This window comes from Urocampus carinirostris, chromosome 4 (assembly GCF_059441175.1).
Source record: "Urocampus carinirostris isolate Australia breed hairy pipefish chromosome 4, RoL_Ucar_1.0, whole genome shotgun sequence".
In the NCBI taxonomy this organism is placed as follows: Eukaryota; Metazoa; Chordata; class Actinopteri; order Syngnathiformes; family Syngnathidae; genus Urocampus; species Urocampus carinirostris.
The window spans coordinates 31,466,551-31,486,834 of record NC_142352.1 but is presented as its reverse complement, the minus strand read 5'-3'; the positions used below and the strand labels follow the sequence as shown (position 1 = coordinate 31,486,834).

The window sequence follows — 20,284 nt, the reverse complement described above, 5'->3', positions numbered from 1 at the left end:
GTTTCGCTGGTCATTTTGTCCTTAAAAGACTAACTACATTCTATCATCTCTGATCGTAACCGCACTATATCTTCTTTCAATACATTGGGGAATTTGGGTCGCAACCTGTAATTAGGGTGGCATTGTGGCTCCTGAAATCAGACCATTTGAGAACGACTTCTTTACAGTGCCTGTTTGGGATGGACGAGTGATTGAAAAACAGATCCATGAAATGACTGAAAAAAAAACACTTTGACAACCACACAGACAGAACCCCAGGCGGACCCCCCGCCTCCCTCTCATTGTCTGGATGCCAAGCTGATGTGTAACCTGTCCCCTCCTCCCGGCCTTCCATCAATGTAAATTTAGAAACAGAAGCTTCTCAGCTGCTCCTTTCCAAAACCCGAGCCCTCGTCTCCCATCCGCAGTATTCCATCCATCTCCTTCTCTGGGGTCATTTCTGGCCCCCTCCCCGCATTTCCCACACACTAACACATCCACGACACCCACACGGCACTGTCATCCAGCAGCCAATGAGGGCCAGATGAGCTCAAGTATCACTGTAACACAAGGACATCTTCTCTGAGCAGAAGCTACAGTTTGTGCACACCTTCATCTTGGTCGTCGTAGGCGCTTCTCTTCCTCTCTGAGGTAAGCACTGGCCACCCAGGGGAAAATTTACCTTCAGATTCGTTTCATGCTCCAATACCATTTTGACAGCTCATACTGTGTGTGTTCGGTCGGAAGATTTGGTGTATAAGAGTGAAAAACATTACAAACCAAATTCTTAAGATTGTGAAAAGTTCCAAACCTTGATTTTACACATTTTAAAATTGTTTTTCTGTTCTTACAACTGTAAAGGAATGGATTAGTTATTTGTTATTTGGGTAACTTTTACAAAATTTCCCAGTTACAAATCAATTTAATCATATTTTTATTTTTATTTTTTAATGCACATTTCGAGCCATTATTATTTGTATTGCTAATCCAATCCATTTCTGCTAGTAATACTGGCTAAGTAATAGAAAAAATTAGTAGTTGTGAAGTCAAGCCACACAAATTAGCGTGATATAATAAAAACCCATTATGGTGGAATGTTTCGCAATGTCACAATTACCGTTACAATTATTATTCTATCTTTCGAATACCCATCTTCCAAATTTCTAAATGAGAGTTCTATAAATAAATGCACCATTTCTTCAGGTCCTATCAAGGGCTGAAATGGATCTTTCTTTTTGACAGCTATGCCCCAACTTGTAGCAACATCTGCAAATGATGTCTACTTGTGTTCACGGATTTAGGACTAGGTCTCGGGTTCACAAGCCAAGTGGAGATGTATTTATATTTCATTCAAGTAGCAAAATGCATGACTATCTATCGCATGAAAATATTTCAAGTCGAACGGTCCTCTGCGTTGATTTTGCATTTGCGCACGGGCATGTATGCTGTCCATAATTGGATCTTCCGTTTTACTTTTGTTTGTAAAATTCTCTGAATCAGTTGTTCTACATTTTACACATCTGGTTTACAACGGATTAAAAAAGTATGGATGACTATGAGCTGTATGTCATGGTGTGACTTATTAAAAAAAAGGTTAATTTGATATTTAATGAAATTATAAAAAAAATAATTAAAATGATGTCAAACATTAGATTTCTTTTGGGTATTTAAATTAATTTAATTTGGTGTAATAAAATGGAAGGCGGATCGTGCCATCTGTGAGGTTTACTTGACAGACCACATCAACCATTGTAGCAGGCATAACTATAAAAACAGCTTTCTCTCCTGTTTGTAATGTCTAAATGTGATGTTGAATTAATTCAAGTTTTTGACTGAATTCAATCAACAGAGCTCATTCTGATCATTCTATGGAATATAGCACATAGAATTCTGTATGAAATTGTGACAACAGGTATAATAATACTGCAGTCGTTTGGATACGACAAAAATGTTCCAGTTTGAATATCAGCACCTTTTTACACATCACTGAAATAACAGCTCCCTAGTAGTTATATTCTCTGTGTTTTATCTGATTTGATGTAAAGAAACGATTTATAAATCTTCATGTAGGTTAAAGGTGCAACCTTTCCAAAAGAACCTGTCAGTCATTATTGACCTCAATAAAGTGTTTCATGACTACAATTAAAATAGAGACTCAAATAATGGGCAGAAGCTCTAGCGCAACTTAGTGTCTATCTGTGCATGGCAGTGCTCCTCTTGCATGTCAGTGTAACAAACTTTAATCTGATACAAATTCCGGGCCTGGGAAGCCCGGCTGTCACTTTGGTAATGTATGACTTTTAGCTACAGTAATAATATACTAAGTCCAGTTGGCTGGCATCACTCTCTCTCTCTTTCTCATTTACTCTCTCGCTCTGCTCCATGTGTGTTAGACTGATGCATCTGTCTATAAATACATTACATATTTGCAATCAGTTTGGCCGAGGCTCAGCATCTCCCTCGGATCACCTGTTCCGTTTTAGTTTCAGAATGACTGAGAAATACTGCTCAGAATTCAACGTCGCAATACTTGAGAAATGAAGTGACCGTCCACTAAATATACAGATTGCTGATGCATGAGTATGCGCTGCCTGAATGCTGAACACAAAGGGGACATGGCTGTCAGCTTTAAGTCGATCGGAGTACTCGTTTGTCGGGATTTGATGCTGATTGGCTGCTGGGCTTCAGAGGATCCTCCCTCTGGTCCAAGCTCGAGGATTAATGGAACTATTTGGACTGTTCTGCTCAGCTGATGGGGAGAAATTTGATCCTTGGCTAATCCTTTAAGTCCTCAGCACCTGTGCCCACTGCTAAGTGTGAAAGAGCCATCCAACAAGACTTTTTATATATCAAATATGATACAGTTGCGTACAGTGTGTTGAAATCCTTTCACTTGGGTTACAGTAGACCTGTTCCTCACTTGCCTCTGCTCTGACTTGAATAACGAGGGACGAGGTGTTTAGCGTTAACACGACTGGTGGGATATGTTCACACTTAATCTATGAATTGATCTTGCTTTGATGGGTTAAATTGCTGGCAATAACTTTGCTCCTTTACTCCAGCCATGAACCAGTCTGACAATTATAATTAATCTTGTATATTCCTTCATTATCGTCGATCCATCCATCATTATATTTGGGATGCAATCGATGGATAGATGGAAAGATAGACGGACAGACGGACAGACGGGCAGGCGGGCTAACAGACAGACAGACAGATAGACAGTTAGACAGATATGGATATAAATAGAATACAGATAGAGATATAAGATATATATTTTATGTATACAGTAATCAATTGCTGCATTGCAGTTTATTTATCGTAGTTTTGCTACTTCGAGGACTTTCATCGTGCATTGTGTTCTGCATTCTGATTGGCAAAACATAGGTGAAACAGAGGCTTTTTATCGCCAACAAACCTGGACTTTGCAAACCGCTAAACTTGCTCTGGAGCCACATGTGGGTCTTTGGCGCTTTTTCAAAAATGTTTAGTACAACGTCTATAAGATGTTAGCAAAGTATCATGTAAAGTAAAGTAGATCGTGTCCTCAATCCAGACAGTTGTGCAGCAAAATATCAAGATCACTTTTATAATTACAATTTGATGGTACAGTAGTTATTTGTAAAAAAAAAAAAAACATTCATAAAGTAAAGTACAGTACTTTTATTTGTTAAACAAATACTTGAGCCTTTGAATATGGTTTATTATTGACAAATAAATACATATTTAAATCAATAAACAAAGGTTTCTACTTCACGGGTTTTGACTACAGCAGAATGTTGCTGAAACACAACCCCCGGGAAAGACAACGATTACTGTGTATAAAAGTATACCCCAACCTTGAATAATGACCAAAAAACTCTTCAAGGCTGTTTCAAGGTGGTTTTCTTGTTAGTCGGCCTTTATTTTATCATACAACATTCAAAATCCAACTGGGTCCAGTCTTGACAAAAGGTCTCGTGTGGAGATGTGACTTCCAAACGTTGCCTAGTTAAGTTTTATTTTCCTGCCAAATTGATTTTATTCAAGCCACCACCTTTTCCTAAAAAGCCAGTGGTCAGCCAATTTTTCTATGGTTGTTTGAGGGAATATGTTATCTCATTTAAAATCCCAGAGTACTGTTTATTTTTATTTTGTAACTTTGCAATTAAAGTCCTCAACTGAACTGCTCTCTTCAGATCGTTTTTCTTCGTCCAAATATTCTGTCTGAATCCCAGAAGTTAAACGCGCAGCAAAACACGGATTGCCATAAATTGTCTGCCATGTGAAAGAGAAAATTTCCCTTTCGCTTAATAAACTATTGTGGTTGTATAAGTGGTTAATATTGGAGCACTACCTAACCTTGATCTCCTGCAATTATTTATAATTTACGTTAATCTAAATTTAGTAAAAGTAACATTTTTAATGTATGATAATCTAATCTTAGTAACCTCATTTATATCTTTTATGAACATATTTTGTATTGGAGTAGCCCGAAGTTATCGAAATAATCCAGTTACATCACTTTATTACTACAGTATAGTATTCTAATTAAGTTACTGATTACATTTTTTCAACAGGTAACTAGTAACTGTATCAGATTACATTTTTACTCTGTATATAAAATATGAGCTAAAATACAGGTTACCACACAATTTCGTTGACTCTACGCGAGTCTTTTGAACCCAAATTACTGTATAAACACTGTATTTCTCATGTGTCATCTGTATGAGTGTATATTAAGTGTCACCGGTTGTGTGTTGCCCTTGATCACTATCCATCCATCCATTATCTGCACCGCTTATCCTCAGTAGGGTTGCGGGGTGCTAGAGCCCATCCCAGCTATCTTCAGGCAGTGGGCAGGGGACACCCTGAACTGGTTGCCAGACAATCGCAGGGCACACAGCGACAGACGACTCACTCACTCATTCACACCTAGGGACAATTCAAACCGGTCAATTAACCTGAAATGCATATTTTTGGAATGTGGGAGGAAACCGGAGTGCCCGGACAACACCCATGCAGGCACAGGGAGAACATGCAAACTCCACACGGAGAGGCTGCGGTAGCTGGACGGTATCCCTGAACCTATGCACCGTGGGGCTGCGTGCTAACCACCCAGCCGCTTATTTGACACAATCCTGCAGACTCTTATGCATTGGAAAAACGTGATGCACTACTCCGTGTGGCAGGCTGCTTGCCATTTGTTCAGATGTTATTTATACACTCTTTCATCAAAACAAAGGCTAAAGACTAAATGGAGGTGAAAGTGATGCAGAAGCAGCTATTTGAATGCTGGTCTCATGAGGCTCTTTGTCTTTTTGCCCTCAGCTGAAAGGTCTGCTGTCACCATGTCCGACAACGAGGAAGTGTAAGTGCATCACAAGCTGACAGTCCATAAACACGCCAAGAGGTCACATTTTGTCTGACAATATCTTACTTGGAGGAAGGAGTTCAAGTAGGCTATGCATTGTAAAATGTACATGATTTCTGTTTTGTGCTCTTATTTCAGGGATCAGTACGAGGGTAAGTACGCATCAAGGAATGTTTATTGTTGTCTTTTTCCCAACAATTCGAATAGTTGCAGAAGACCATTATTATCTAAATTGTTAGTTCTGAAACAGAAGATTCCACTTCTGATATTTATAGAAAGATAGTAGAATATAATCACATTTGACCAGCAAAACCAAAACAAAAAACGATGTACTGTATAAACTCGCTCAAGTGCCTACATCGCAAATAAGCGACTATACATAAAATAAATTCAAAATATTAATTAAGTATGTACCTAGAAATCAATGTATATTTAATTATGTAGTTAATAAAGGTTGATATACTGGTAGAAAGTTTTAAATATAACAATTTTAAACCATTTAGTGTACAACAGCGCTTCAATGGCAAATATTCGTACACCATTTGCCTATTTCGCAATCGTTTCTTTCTCCGACTCGATCATTGTTGTCACTAATAAAACATACAAAATCTCAATAAAATAAGATGTGGTCCCTCTCAAACACGCCATTGATTGAACAGGTAGAAAAGATCAAGCAGGGCATTATCACGATCTACTGTTAAGGAGTGTAATTGACCCTTGACTTTTCTTCTTCCTAACAATATTTTACCTAGGCAAAAACCTGCAACCCACAAAGCACAGGTCTGAACCCGACCCACAAGTTGAAAAACACTGGTCTAGAACAGTTGACTGATAAAATGAGTCATTTTTGTTGTTAGTGTTTTCTTGGTGAAGAATGTTACCATGTTAGCACCTTCCCATCAATAAAGTGCACAACAGAAAAGCACTGTTAGAAGTGGATTGATTGATCTGTAATATTGTGTAATGTTGTTATTAGATATAACCCGCCATACATTTCTGTGTATGTGAGTAAAAGAAGTGATTCTCTCGGTCATTTCTTTCAAAAGATGTTTTAAATAATTGCAAACCAAATACTCTCTCTGGCCTTTAAATGGTACTCTCAAGCTCGGAGTTTAATCTGATTTAGTCTAGTTTTATTGCCAATGCGCTGCCTGAACGTTCATCTTGTAGTTATTTTTTATTTATTTTAAACCAGTACGACAAGCAAGGCAATAAAAAAAGTATTTATTATAGCATTTTCTTGAGCTTGTATTGTATGGTGAGTTGATTTAAGTGTAAAACTGCATTTACTTAACTGTTAAAATAAACAAGTTAACTAATTAAGTGCCAAACCTGAAAGTATTTTTTTGCAGATTGTTAATGAATAAAAGTGTTATGCTTACTGAAATATAATACTGAAAAACAAAGCAAAAAAAATGGAGTTGAAATTCTTCTACTTATTCCGGGCACCTGAGAACAGAAAGTCTGGATTCGGCCCCAGAGCCAAACTGAGTTTGACATCCCTGATTTAAAGGGAAAGGAAGACTCAAAATGAATTGCCAAGATAAAGTGGGCTGTGACCACTTCTACAGAATTGCACATCCATGTTTCTCAGATCTGCCAGCTGTATGCATAATCACTAACAAATGAACACAGTTATGCCACACACAAGTGAAATTTCTGCCATGCATGTCTACCAACAGACCATTTTGGTGCAGTACACTGCAGTTTGAAGGCATACTAACAGAACTATTTTTTCTCCCCTGTTGTTCCATGCGATCTTTTCAAAGAAACCGAAGACCAGGAAGGTAAACGTGACTGAACCTGTTCTGAGCCGTGAAGACCTGCCTTCAACTAATTTCTTTGTTTCTGAGTTCCATGCTTAAGTTGAAGTGTTTGGCACAGACATCTGGCTTTCGAAATAGGAAGAAAACACCGTCATCTCTTTATTTTTTCCACTAGTAAAAACTTTGACACAACTGTAACACAAAACACTTAAATCTGCCTACCTGCCACTCCAAACAGCCACCAGTATCAGAATAGATTTTTAGAATAAATAATGAGATTTTTTAAATTCAACAACTAACATACCAGTGCCAGTCAAACAGTTCAAGTTAAGGGTGTTCTGCTGACTTCCGAGTGATTTTTCTTAAATCGCATGGTTAAGCAAAAAATGGGATTGAGCTCCAAGGCTCACTGCATTCATTTTCTTGCCATGTGATTAGTGCAGCCGTCATTGACGTCTTTCACGCAATTGCCATGAAAGTGGGAAACTATCTGAATAATACAATAACATCTATTAAAAACATTTAGAAAACACACATTAAAATCAAGTCGGAAGGTGGACTACACAATGTCATTGTTATAATCTAAATAGATTTTACGCGTAAATGTGAACTTATCTTAACAATAGTCAATGTCATGTAGAGGGCAAATGCATACGTGAATTTCTCCATAGAATTTTAAATTTTAAAAATAACTATTTTACCACCCCACCAAGTGAAAAACGATTTAAATCTTAGTTGTTACATTATTTTAATATTTTCTCAACATTCTATGTGTGATCAATGGATCCAAATGATAAACTACTGAGCAAGTCTGTGCTACAAAATGTGTAATAAACCATGATGTTCCTGTAAGAAAAAATAAAAATAGTTTCAAAAGTACATTTGAATATCAGCACTTTTTACACCACTCTGGTAAATATCAGTATATTCCTCGTCTTTCCTCTATGTTTACAAAAAAAAGTGTGAATAGAAGAAATTATAAACTGCCCGTCATTAGCGACCTAAAGGGACAGCTTGTATTATTTGGCCACTAGATGGTACTGTATTGTGTCAAGCAACCAAAAATGAATGCTAAAAACCACAAGGAAAAATAAAAACTACTGTTATTCAAAGTAATCTAACAGCATCAGTTTTCTTTTCATGTTTTTGCCCAACCTTTCACGAGGTTTTGGATTTTTGGTTACTTTTATCAACAAGCTAGCGGACAATTATGTTAGAATGAATAAAACATTTTGAATTAAGCTGTTTTTACCACTAGGAGGCACAAAATAATACACACTTTCCCTTGAAGTAAACTGTTTAATATCAATTACAAAAATAACTAAAATTACATTTTAAAAATAACTTATTTGAGGAGGGATAGGGGCAGTTGCTCTAGCACCATCTAGTGTTTCTCATTGCATTCCACAGATAGTAATAATAATCAATCTTTATCTTTTTTTTAATTTAATAATAATTTAGTTTTCCACCTCTCAAATTCCCCCATGGCTTCTGTGTGAATGCTGAAATGACTCGAATCACCATCGACATCATCATCGTCATCATCATCATCTGTTTCTCTCTTTGTTTTCCAGCAGTGCCGTCCTTCACCAATCCATCATCTGTGTAACTAAAGCAATCTCTCACTTTTTGTTTTTTAATGGCTCTGTCATGTCTGTGGTCTTCATTAATGGCCTCCTCCGACACCCTCTCCTTGGCGGTTTGGTGCATGCCGTAGCCCAGGAGGAGCTAGTAGAAGTAGAAGTAGCCCCTGAGGCGGAGGCTCAGGTAGAAGCAGAGCCAGAAGTAGAACCTGAACCCGAGCCTGAACCAGAGCCGGTTCGTGAGGAGGAAGGTACGTGCCACGGACAGTCTGTACTACAAACCCTAGCCAGCTCATCGGATTGCCAGGTTACTTGAATTGCAATGGAACTACAGGTTCTTTATAGGAAGACGTTTAATAACAATAACTTGGATTTAGTTTAAAATAGATGCCGGCCACATCACTCAAAGCCAGTAAAGAAACTACAGCAAATGGCTACCTAAAATGTACATATGCATCATATCTACAGTACCGTTTAAAAGTTTGGGGTCGCTTAGAATTGTTGTTATTTTTGAAGAAAATGCACTGTTTGGTTCAATGCAGATTACATGAAAAAAAAAAAAAGAAATACACCACACACATTGTGGACGTGGTCAATGACGATTTTAGATGCAGATTTCAGTTTTTAGTGAAAAATCTTCACATGTGAATAGAGGCCAATTTCTAGCAAGCTTTTCTAACAGCACATTGTGTTTGCTATTAGCGTTAGAAAGCTAATGAATTATCAGTTGTGCAATGATATTAGCAAAGCTGCAAACAGTTAAGCGACTCTAGCTGGTTAGAAATGTATAAAACTGACTTTCCTTTAGGGTAGTCGTGTATTTGGGGCATCGAATTTGTGGGTGTGATTCAACCTCATGAATGGCAAGAAAAACTCGACAGTCTATTCTCGTTCTAAAAAAACAAGACTATTCCTTGCAAGAAATTGCCAAAAACTGAGGTTTTCCTACAACGGTGTGTACTACTCCATGTAGAAAACAGCGCTATTAGGCTCTAACCAGAGTAGAAAGAGAAGTAGTAAAATGACAAGTATGTTAATTTAGAGTCTTTAGTTTGACACCTTACACTCTAAGACACCTTACAAGTCCTCAACTAGCAGTTTGGTTAAATTGTACCTGTGTCAACATCTACCGTGAAGAGGTGACTCCGAGATGCTAGCAGAGTGCCGAAGAAAAAGCCATAACTATAAGCCTGGCCAACAAAAGGAAGAAATTATTATGGGCAAAAGAACACAAACAGAAGTGTGACTTTATAATGGAAAAGGCAAAATTGACTGAGTGACCCCAAACTTTTCAACAGTAGTGTACTTTTAAAAAAAAAACTTAAGTCAACAAAGCCTAGTAAATGGTGAAAAAAAATTACATTATAATTTTGTTTTTTCTTTACATTTGGAGGTCACTTGCAAGATACTAAAATAATGTCATTCTACAAGCTACATGACTCATGGCCTTTGCATTCTAGAAGCATGCAGGCAGCATTGTTGTGCTTTGTGAAATCACAAACATGCATGAAAGAAACTCAAACTCATTTTTTTTTTTACATTTTCTAGGTGGGTAAACTGTCATAATTTCATTTTTGAAGGGAAAAACAATTTCTCACCAAAGGTTATGTCTCTACATGTGGAAAGATCAAAATGTGTTTAGATAATGAATTTTGTTCTTGAAAAGCAAATTGTAACAAACCAGTGTTGGGCTTTTGCTCTGCGGCAATCCTGATTAAATCACGTCTCCATCAATCTTGGCTGTTTATACTGTACATAATCAGAACCAAACATTCCTCTGTGTTTCTTGTAACAGTGTGTTAGGAGATGTGCTTCAAATATCGAGTGTGGGAATAATGAAATCAGCTGCTTTTACATGATTTAACTGGCCAACCTTATTTGAGGTCTTCAACTAAATTTGTTTTGTCATTTAGAAAATTTGATGCAGAAATATTAACGGCCATCACACCTTGGATGAAGTGTTGTTTTCTTCTGATGTCATGTAAAAGCGATTTGTTCTACCATTATTTTGTCATTGTTAGTTTTTGTGTAGATGAGCAAATTGCAACGTGATATTTACACTGGGGTGTTAGCAGAAAACTGTTTCAAATTGGTGAGGATCAAATCACACTCTCTAGATCTTTTAAACATAGTATTGCACTCCAAAAGGACTAGTTTCAAAATGGAAGGAAAAACATAGTAAAATAAGAATAAATAATGACAGTTTGATAGGAGAAGTCAAATGTTCTTCCTTCATTGGTAGATATTTTAGGTCAGTTTAAGTGCAGTTGTTCTTAGTTGTTACTATATTTTCTTAATATTTAATGTGACTTTTTGCAGTAGCTCTGCACGACAAAACTTTGGTTACAGATGACCATTGGTTTTGTTAAATAATGACAATAGGACACCGTGTTATATTTGACCACTAGATGTCAATGTATTGTGTAGTGCAACCTAAAACGAGTGCTACGAAGCAAAATGATTTTCTTTTTTTTTCTATTAGACTTGGGACATATTTGTCTGTCATCGGCCCAATAATCATCTTGCATCCTCTATACAGAGACCCCTCCCTTTTTGTGGTTAATTGGACAAGAACCACTCACGAAAAGTGAAAATCCGCAAGGAGTATCCCACCTTCATGAAAGCCCCCAAACGGCAAACTTATCTGGGGATGAATTCATTACCGACTGAGAGTATACGACTGTAACTAAGTAACAACTATAAATCTACAAATAATAACACAAAAGACTTAATTGCAGTTGAATGAGTTCTTATATTGTTAAAAGAAAATGAAAACTAAATTTAAGGGCTTCTCCTTTTAGTGAATGAAAGCAATTTAGAGATTGTCTGGCTAGCTGCACGCTAGCGTCGGGTGTCCTCAAATGGCACCAAGTCCCCGCAATGATTAAAATACATTCAATATAACGATTTCACACGAGTTGTAGCTCCAGGTTATCCGTTTCATTGGTAAATGATCTGCCGTTGCTGGAATAAGTAATCTGCGGGAATAGCTTGTGGGGGTTGCTATGTAGCTTAGCCATAGTGGTAGGCTAGACTAGCAGCATCGCTCTTGCCTTCTCCCCGACGCTTCAGTGGTTTCTCCAACCTGATAATAATCCATGGAGCACGCCCTCGTAACCACCATTTCTTTGCTCTGTTTTGACTTTTCTCGGCGTCCAATTTAATTGATGAATTTATTTTGAATGTAACGCCCGCTGTTTGACTAAGAGCCTATCACAGTCACGCACAAAGACAGTCACACCCACCCAACACAGAGAAAGAACACAATGCACTATACAATTATATTAATGACAATAAAGGCAATTAAATTCAAAATCTGTGAAGGAGTGAACCAGCGATAACCGAAGCGCGAATTGGCGAGGGGTCTCTGTGTATATATACACGTCACCGCGTTTTTTTTTTGTAATTAGAGCATATCTTATGTGTAAAAGAACAGCTCGCCGTTCCCCTTGAATAATAAAAGGATAAGCCCCACTAAATTTAAAGGCGCTGTGTTTAACATGTGCCAAAAGAGTAGCAGCTTGTAGTTCTGAAGTTACCATAATAATACCCCCAAAAATAAGTTTTTTTCTTTTCATTTCAACTTTAACATTCTTTTTACTTCTTAATTTTTCAAACTCAATTTAATTTCCAGTCTGCTTGTATCATGACACTGCAAAGAAAGTGGGAATGACTGGAAAATATTGTGAAAGAAGGAAAAAGTTATTGATTAACAGAACAACTCCATATCACATGGTTATTATTTTTCTTATTGTACGACATGTTTTTCTTATACTTTTAACTGGATTTTTTGTTATGAGGGAGTCACTGCATGAGTCACGACATTTAATGGGAACAAGAAAGTGTTATGAAAAACATCCCCTCAGAATCTGAAAATCAATATAATTGCCGACCATCCCTAAAAAACAAAGCCATCCCTTTGGAAGCTGTTGTGCCATCTTTGCACTGGGACTTTGCAGTGTCTCCCTACTTATGCAACACCCTAGTTTGGTAAATAGGCTGCATTGTAAAGCGGCAATAAGCAATTAAGTCTGATTACTAATGATTTCTATTCTGCTCTTGCTTTGGACGCTTGCTGCATGCAGAAGACTATGAGGAGGAAGGTATGTTGGTTTAGATTATCTTTTTTTAATGTGCGCAAAGTTTTCTTATGCACCAATTTGGTTTCCGGTAAAAGGCACAAGTAATCTTGCCAACTGAGGTGTCATGAAAGGCAGAAAGGCAGCGGCTGCGCTAAAACAACTCACATGTGCCTCTTCTTTTTTTTGCATGAATGTATCCAACCAGTGGAGGAGGGAGATCAAGATGGTACTATGCTGTTGTTTTGCTTTGACTTTTTTTCTTTGGAGACATTTCTAAGATCACTTCAAACTAAATCTTAGAAACCTTTATTACCATGCGCATCTACTAACAGTTCTTCGACTCAATCATTGAGGTTATTTGTAGTACAGGGTACTGATTAACTTTCCTTTACACACTAATTGACCAATTTAACTCAACAAAGGGGTGTATACCTGGGGTATTTAACAGGAATTTGACAGCCATGTTGTGGAAAGTTTTTCTAAAATTAACTCACATCATTGAAAGGTGGAGATCACTTGCAGCCCTTTGATGTAACACCGCTTGACCAAACGGATCCAGACTCCTTCCCCTCAATTAACCGACATGTTTGACTTCATCTTCCTCCATATTTGTAATCCTAACCCTGTCATTATTTTTTCCTTTCACCGTTTTTTGGTTGTCGGGGTGCCAATCCAGAAGAGAAGCCAAAGTTCAAGTGAGAAAGTCTCCGACTTCTGCAACCGTATTTTTGTTATCGCCGAGCTGATTACTTATCGTGTTTTGTCATTACAGACCTAGTGCTCCAAAGATCCCTGATGGGGAAAAAGTCGACTTTGATGTAAGTGTAAATTTGTATTAAACCCTACTGAGGATAAGCGGTGCAGATAATGGATAGATGGGTTGATTTGTTTACTGTATACAGTTGAACCTATAGTAAAATACAATAATAATACGATAAATAATCTATACTGAAAACAAACTAATTTTAGAAAAAAAGGTATAATGCAATTCTATTGTGTACTAATCGTCCTCTCTGGTTTGTGACTTGCAGGACATTCAGAAGAAACGTCAAAACAAAGACCTCGTCGAGCTCCAGTCGCTGATCGATGCGCATTTTGAGTGCAGGAAGAAGGAGGAAGAAGAGCTCATTGCGCTCATGGAGAGAATTGTGAGATGCCCCGGGAGCAAGTGGGTGTCATCGTGTCTTTTAGATGTCTGATTGTGTCTTTGGAATGTCACCTTCAGGAGAAGCGTAGAGCTGAACGGGCGGAGCAGCAAAGGATTCGAGCTGAGAAGGATAAAGAGCGTCAAGCCAGGCGGGAGGTATGAAGTGTCCTGCTTTGAACTTATTATTCACAACAGTGTGGAAAAAGAAATTCTGATCACATTAATGAGTGGCTCCCACTTGGTTAAACTGCACACAAGCCAACTGATCCAATGGAGAGCTGCCAAAATGAGTTTGTCTTTGCTCCTTTTAAAGCCCATTTCACACTGCACTCTCTTGGTAACGCCCATGTGAGGAGTTGCTGATGGAGTCGGCTCACCAAAGCAGGTTTTACTGCAGTCGGCAACTTTCATTGTGGCAAATGAAAGTCCAGATTCCAGCAACACGAGGCATAACTAAAAACTAAAACTTAACATTAGTTATTGCCATTCAACACATTTTCCTTTCAACAACGCTGTGTTAGATCTTCTGTAGGGGTCCAAATGACCCTTTTCTGATTATCTTTTATGGAATATGATTTAAGCAACAAATTTCACATTTTTAAATGTGAAGTAACTACTTTTGAATCAGTGAGGTCGCGAAATTATGTTACAAAAACATGACACAGCAAGGATTACTGAATATTTTTGGTGAGTTTGACATAATTGTGATATTTATTTATAGGGTGTTGGTAGTTTTGACTTCATACACAATAAATTGCAAAATGCAGTGTGAAAAGGGCTCGGGAGACCTTAATAGATCGTACTGATTATAAATGTTGACGTGACAGGCAGAGAGGATCAGAAAGGAGGAGGCCGACGCCCACAGGAAAGCTGAAGATGAAGCCAAGAAGAAGAATGCTCTGGCTAGTATGGGATCAGGCTTCACCAGCCATCTGCAAAGGGTATGCTGGATTAGACTTTGTATTCATGACTGAATGGACGGAAAACATATCGTATTAATAAGCATACTGTAAATAAATCTGAAAAATAATGAGTGTGGGTTCCTCTCACTCGGCAGGTGGACCAGAAGAGAGGAAAGAAGCAAACTGAGAGGGAAAAGAAGAAGAAAATCCTTGCAGAGAGATGCCAACCTCTGGCTGTCGACTCGATGAGTGACGACCAATTGAGGTAACGCAATGGTATCTTCAAGCGCTTAGCGAGGGATCAAAACTGACTTGTTGGTTTTCCTTCATTAGGGAAAAGGCAAAGGAGATGTGGGAGTGGTTGCACAGTCTAGAAGAGATTAAGTACGACCACTTAGAGAAGCTCAAGAGGCAGCGATACGAGGTCTGTTGAGAGCATTTTTATTTTGGCATATTTTGCACTTGCTTCATCTGAAAGTCTTCTAATATGGAATGATGATGGTGAATGTACGATGAGTTGTTTTGCAATATGATGACACGTTTACTGGTAAAGCTAGCAAACAGTGACGCATATTACATACAGTTTTTCTCATAATACTTATTTCTATTGTTCAATAACCCTGCGATGACTTGTGGAAAATTATTTGAGACGCAACACATCATTCACATTCCATTCTTTGAGACCATTTGATCAATCATATTTAAGTTTTACAGTTCTCATCAATTAGTGTTCTATTAAAGTCTGGTACAGGGGTCATTAACCTTTTTGAAGCTGAGAGTTACTTTTTTGTTACTGATTAGGGCAAAGTCCCACCAATCTAATATGCATTCCTAAAATAATATGTTATTACTATGTTATACACGTTTCAAGTATCCCTTAACCGCCAAGGTCGTGGGGGCACCACTTTCTGTGGTGTGTTTTGGGAAAGTACAGCCTGACAGCACCCATCCCTCTACCGGCTGATTTTTTTGGGGGGTAAGGGTTTGCCCGCACATGTAAAGTACTAAATTCCATGGTTACCAGTAGCAGCAGAAGCCTCCTGATCTGACTCAGATACAGCACCTTCATCAATTTATAAGGAGAATTCACATCAGAATGGTTAAAACGTAATCATTAAATTGTTTTAATTGTTCATGTAAAATCTAAGTATTGTTCTGTTCTGTTTCAGGTGATCTCGCTCAGAAATCGCATTGATGAGCTGCAAAAACAGTAAGTTTACCCATTGTGTTTTTCAAAATGCTTTATTTGCACACGATTTTTTCAAAATAAATACATAAATATAAAACATTGCACACAACATGATATTGACCTAAAGCACTGCTCCAGAATAATTTCGTTTACCAATTGTCACGGGACCGGCCAGTTCGGAGGCAGGAGGCAGGAAGGGTGAACTCATTCGCGTTAACGATCAAATACTTTTATTAAGGAAATGAAAGTCGTCCAACACTCAGGGATAAAACAAAACAAAAACAGGCTTATACTCAAAACGTGCAAACACAGGTTTCCTCCGAATCAAACAAAACAGGACAGAGCAAAACAGAACAGAAAATGCAATGAACCAGCAACCCGCAATACCCAAAACCCCCCTTAAGAAGCAAACACGCAAATTAGGCGATCTGCTTCAGCAGGTGACCAGGGGGCAGGGCCAGCCGGTCGCCACGGCGACCATGCTGGCCATGACAGGGACAGCTCCTGAGGTCCCAAAAAGAAAATAATTACCTCGCACCCCGGAATGGGTCGACGCTCTTGATTGGGGCAACCCCGCTCCCTCCTCCGAACACGCAGGAACAGGGAGAGGCAGGCGCCATCGGCATCTGACGGATCGGACTCGGCGCTTGGCAGGGGGGGTCGGACAGGCGATCGGCAGCGGAGTCGGACAGGCGATCGGCAGCGGAGTCGGACAGGCGATAGAAAGCGGAGTCGGACAGGCGATCATCAGGGGGAATCGGACAGGCAATCATCAGGGGGAATCAGACAGGCGATCATCAGGGGGAATCAGACACACGATCATCAGGGGGAATCAGACAGGCGATCATCAGGGGGAATCAGACAGGCGATCATCAGGAGGGTCCGACGGGCGACCATCAGGGGAGTCCGACCGGCGGTCATCAGGGGAGTCCGGTGGGCGATCAGCAGGGGAGTCAGACAGGTAAGCAGGAGTCGGACAGGAAAGCAGGAGAGTCAGACAGGCAAGCAACAGGAAAGCAGGAGAGTCAGACAGGCAGGTAAGCAGGAGTATTAGACAGGCAGGTAAGCAGGAGTATCAGACAGGCGATCATCAGGAGAGTCAGACAGGTAAGCAGGAGTCAGACAGGTAAGCAGGAGTCACAGGCAAAAAGCAGGGGAAATCAGACAGGCGAACAGCAGGGGAAATCAGACAGGCGAACAGCAGGGGAAATCAGACAGGCGAACAGCAGGAGAAATCAGACAGGCGAACAGCAGGACAAATCAGACAGGCGAACAGCAGGAGAAATCAGACAGGCGAACAGCAGGCGTCAGACAGGTAAGCAGGAGTCGGCCAGGAAAGCAGGAGTCGGACAGGAAAGCAAGGGAATCCGACCGACAAGCAAGAGAGTCAGACAGGCGAACAGCAGGGGAAATCAGACAGGCGAACAGCAGGGAAAATCAGACAGGCGAACAGCAGGAGAAATCAGACAGGCGAACAGCAGGAGAAATCAGACAGGCGAACAGCAGGAGAAATCAGACAGGCGAACAGCAGGAGAAATCAGACTGGCGAACAGCAGGAGAAATCAGACTGGCAAGCAAGGGAGTCTGACAGGCAGGCAGGAGAGTCTGACAGGCAGGCAGGAGGGTCGGACAGGCAGGCAGGAGAGTCGGACAGGCAGGCAGGGGAGTCGGACTGGCAGGCAGGGGAGTCAGACTGGCAGGCAGGAGAGTCGAACAGGCAGGCAGGGGAGTCGGACAGGCAGGCGTCAAATCTTCCCGGGGACCCCATTCGAGGCACAGCAATGGCCACGACGGGCGGGGCCATGGTTCGAATGGGCAGGGAAGGTTACCTCACTGGGCGCTTGCCAAACGACGTCCTCCAGCTCTCCCCAAATTGTGTTGGGATCGTTCGCTGAGTTCAAATCTTGGCTGGTTCATTCTGTCACGGGACCGGACCAGATCGGAGGCAGGAAGGGTGAACTCATTCGCGTTAACGATCAAATACTTTTATTAAGGAAATAAAAGTCGTCCAACACTCAGGGACAAAACAAAACAAAAACAGGCTTATATTCAAAACGTGCAAACACAGGTTTCCTCCGAATCAAAAAAAACAGGACAGAGCAAAACAGAACAGAAAATGCAATGAACCAGCAACCCGCAATACACAAAACCCCCCTTATGAAGCAAACACTCAAATTAGGCGATCTGCTTCAGCAGGTGCCCAGGGGGCCAGACGGTCGCCACGGCGACCATGCTGGCCATGACACCAATATGCGGATGTCAGGTTTCGCCTGAAATTCAGCCCGGTTCTTTTATCCTAAATGCTTGGTATACAATAAATAAGAACCAAGAGACTGCATATTTTACTGGATGCCAGAAAGCTTGAATGCAGTAATCCCTCTTTATTCGCAGGGATAGCGTTCCAAAAAACGTCCTGTTATAGTCAAACCTTTTTTTTTTCTTTTTCATTAATTATTTTTTACTCAAGAAAAACCCCAATTTACAGACTCACATATTTGTTTAACAAATAGAAGTACTATACTCTACACTTTTGTACTGTCAAATCATAAATTTAAAAATAATCTTACTGTTTTATTGCACTACTGCATGAATTAAGGACAAGATCTACTTTACTTTAAATGATACATTGCCGCCATCATGAGAACGTTATGGAAAACTGCATTCACCTTCTGGTTCTGTCTCACAGAAACCATATATTTTCCTTTCATCAAATACTTTTGAAAAAAAAAACAAGGAGCCACTAGGGAGAGCCACTCACTAAGCCTCACCAATGTGTGACCCAATGGTCTTAACTGTTTTAACTAGATGATGTGTGCAAAGGTGCTTTTAGGTGGGAAGGCGCTAAACTAGGACAAGTCAAAGCAACCAAGCAGGTCAACTCAAGTCTTTTATGTTGAAAGGCCTTATCTAACATGGACAAAACACAATAGGGAACTAAAAACAGCTTTAGAATCGTTTTCATCAACCTATGATGAGAACAAAAGCTAATAACCTAACCAAATTTTCTGTTTACTGGCCCAGACCAGCATTTCACAGATGAGGTTTAGGAATTGGTCAAGCGCAATCTTTTTTCCAAAACAAGAGGGAGCACGGCACGTTTATGTGTGTGGGTTAGAAGGCTTAAAAAAAAGACATTTTTCATATAAATGTAGTCGATATTGTGCTTCATACGATTAGCGAGGAAGGACGAACACAATTTTGTGATTCGAGGGACAATAGGCAATGTTAATACTCTCAACTGTATCACTGGTGGTTCATTAGTTAATTATTGTCACTCTCACTGCCGTGGATCGGGGTAGATACCCGTTGACTATACAAAATTTGGTGATTTTGGTCAGCAACACGGTGAATTATCGTCTGATAAATCGTGACACTAATCATTGCACTAATATATACCTTAAGTGTATTACTACACAATAGCTCTTTCTGCACTCTTAACCAATTTCATGCGCTTTTAGTACGGTGCGCCTTATGTATGAGAAATACATGACAAAAGACTATTTTTGGGGGTTAAGTGTTTTATTGTGAGAAAAAAAAAACTGTACTTAAAAGTATCCGTCATACTGTACTCCAGGGGTGGCCAACCCGGTCCTCAAGAGCCGCATGTCCTGCATGTTTTGGAGGTTTCTCAGGTGATGCAAATTTTAAGATTGTTTGCAAGCTGTGCGGGAGCTTGATAATGACCCAGGTGATTGGGATCACCTGTATTTGAACAGAGAAACTCCAAAAACATGCAGGACATGCGGCTCTTGAGGACCGGGTTGGCCACCCCTGCTGTACTCCAACAGTCTTTTTAAAAAAGTAGAACATACTGAAAAAAGGACTTAAGGTATCCCGTACTATTTCCCTAAACTATCATTGTGTTTTTTGTAAGAAACCTATTTTTCTATTGCCATACTGTGCTGAGACAATTATTTTAGGTCCAACACATCCAATATGATATTTTCCTATTCTCATACTTTACCTCGTGAATGCATCGGGAAAAACAAATCAATTAATCCAGAGCTGACCTAGTTTTTCATTTTGTGTGTGAACCTTACAGTAGCAAGAAAGGAGCTGCCACACGTCGTCGCAGAAAGTGAGCATGTGATGATGCACCCACACCAAACCTGCAGAACCAACACATCTGTACATCCTTTGTTTCGTGAAACAGTTTTCTGGATGGGTTTATCGCCCCGGAGTACATCAAGAGTTTATCAATGTATTTGTATAAAGATGGTGTGACTGTCCAGAAAATAAATACTGCATTCAAAATAACCCGGCATCGTCTTTATTCATTTGAC

General features: G+C 39.7%; 2 protein-coding genes across 6 annotated transcripts in view; one reads left to right on the top strand and one right to left on the bottom strand.

The window, feature by feature from the left end:
• The window catches only part of LOC148367311 (uncharacterized), a 45,547-nt gene extending 33,547 nt beyond the window's left edge, over positions 1 to 12,000 (bottom strand). Inside the window, exon 1 of the mRNA XM_088334172.1 lies at positions 11,735 to 12,000. The gene's annotated coding sequence lies outside the window, so the exon portion shown is untranslated. The remainder of the gene's footprint in view (positions 1 to 11,734) is intronic.
• LOC148367310 (troponin T, fast skeletal muscle isoforms-like) lies at positions 430 to 20,258 on the top strand. Of its 5 annotated transcripts, XM_088334177.1 has the most exons (16): positions 431 to 630; positions 5,290 to 5,329; positions 5,471 to 5,484; positions 7,102 to 7,119; positions 8,816 to 8,932; positions 12,767 to 12,784; positions 12,969 to 12,989; positions 13,440 to 13,458; positions 13,536 to 13,581; positions 13,795 to 13,911; positions 13,989 to 14,066; positions 14,738 to 14,851; positions 14,968 to 15,077; positions 15,146 to 15,236; positions 15,982 to 16,022; positions 20,044 to 20,258. In XM_088334177.1, the coding sequence occupies exons 2-16, from the start codon at positions 5,310 to 5,312 to the stop codon at positions 20,081 to 20,083; spliced, it is 864 nt and encodes a 287-aa protein (XP_088190303.1). In that variant the 5' UTR covers positions 431 to 630; positions 5,290 to 5,309; the 3' UTR covers positions 20,084 to 20,258. The 5 variants fall into 5 exon arrangements, with proteins under 5 accessions (XP_088190304.1, XP_088190305.1, XP_088190303.1 ...); XM_088334178.1 differs by lacking the exon at positions 12,969 to 12,989 and having other exon boundaries at positions 430 to 630; XM_088334180.1 differs by lacking the exon at positions 8,816 to 8,932 and having other exon boundaries at positions 432 to 630.
• The last annotated feature ends 26 nt before the right edge of the window (positions 20,259 to 20,284 follow it).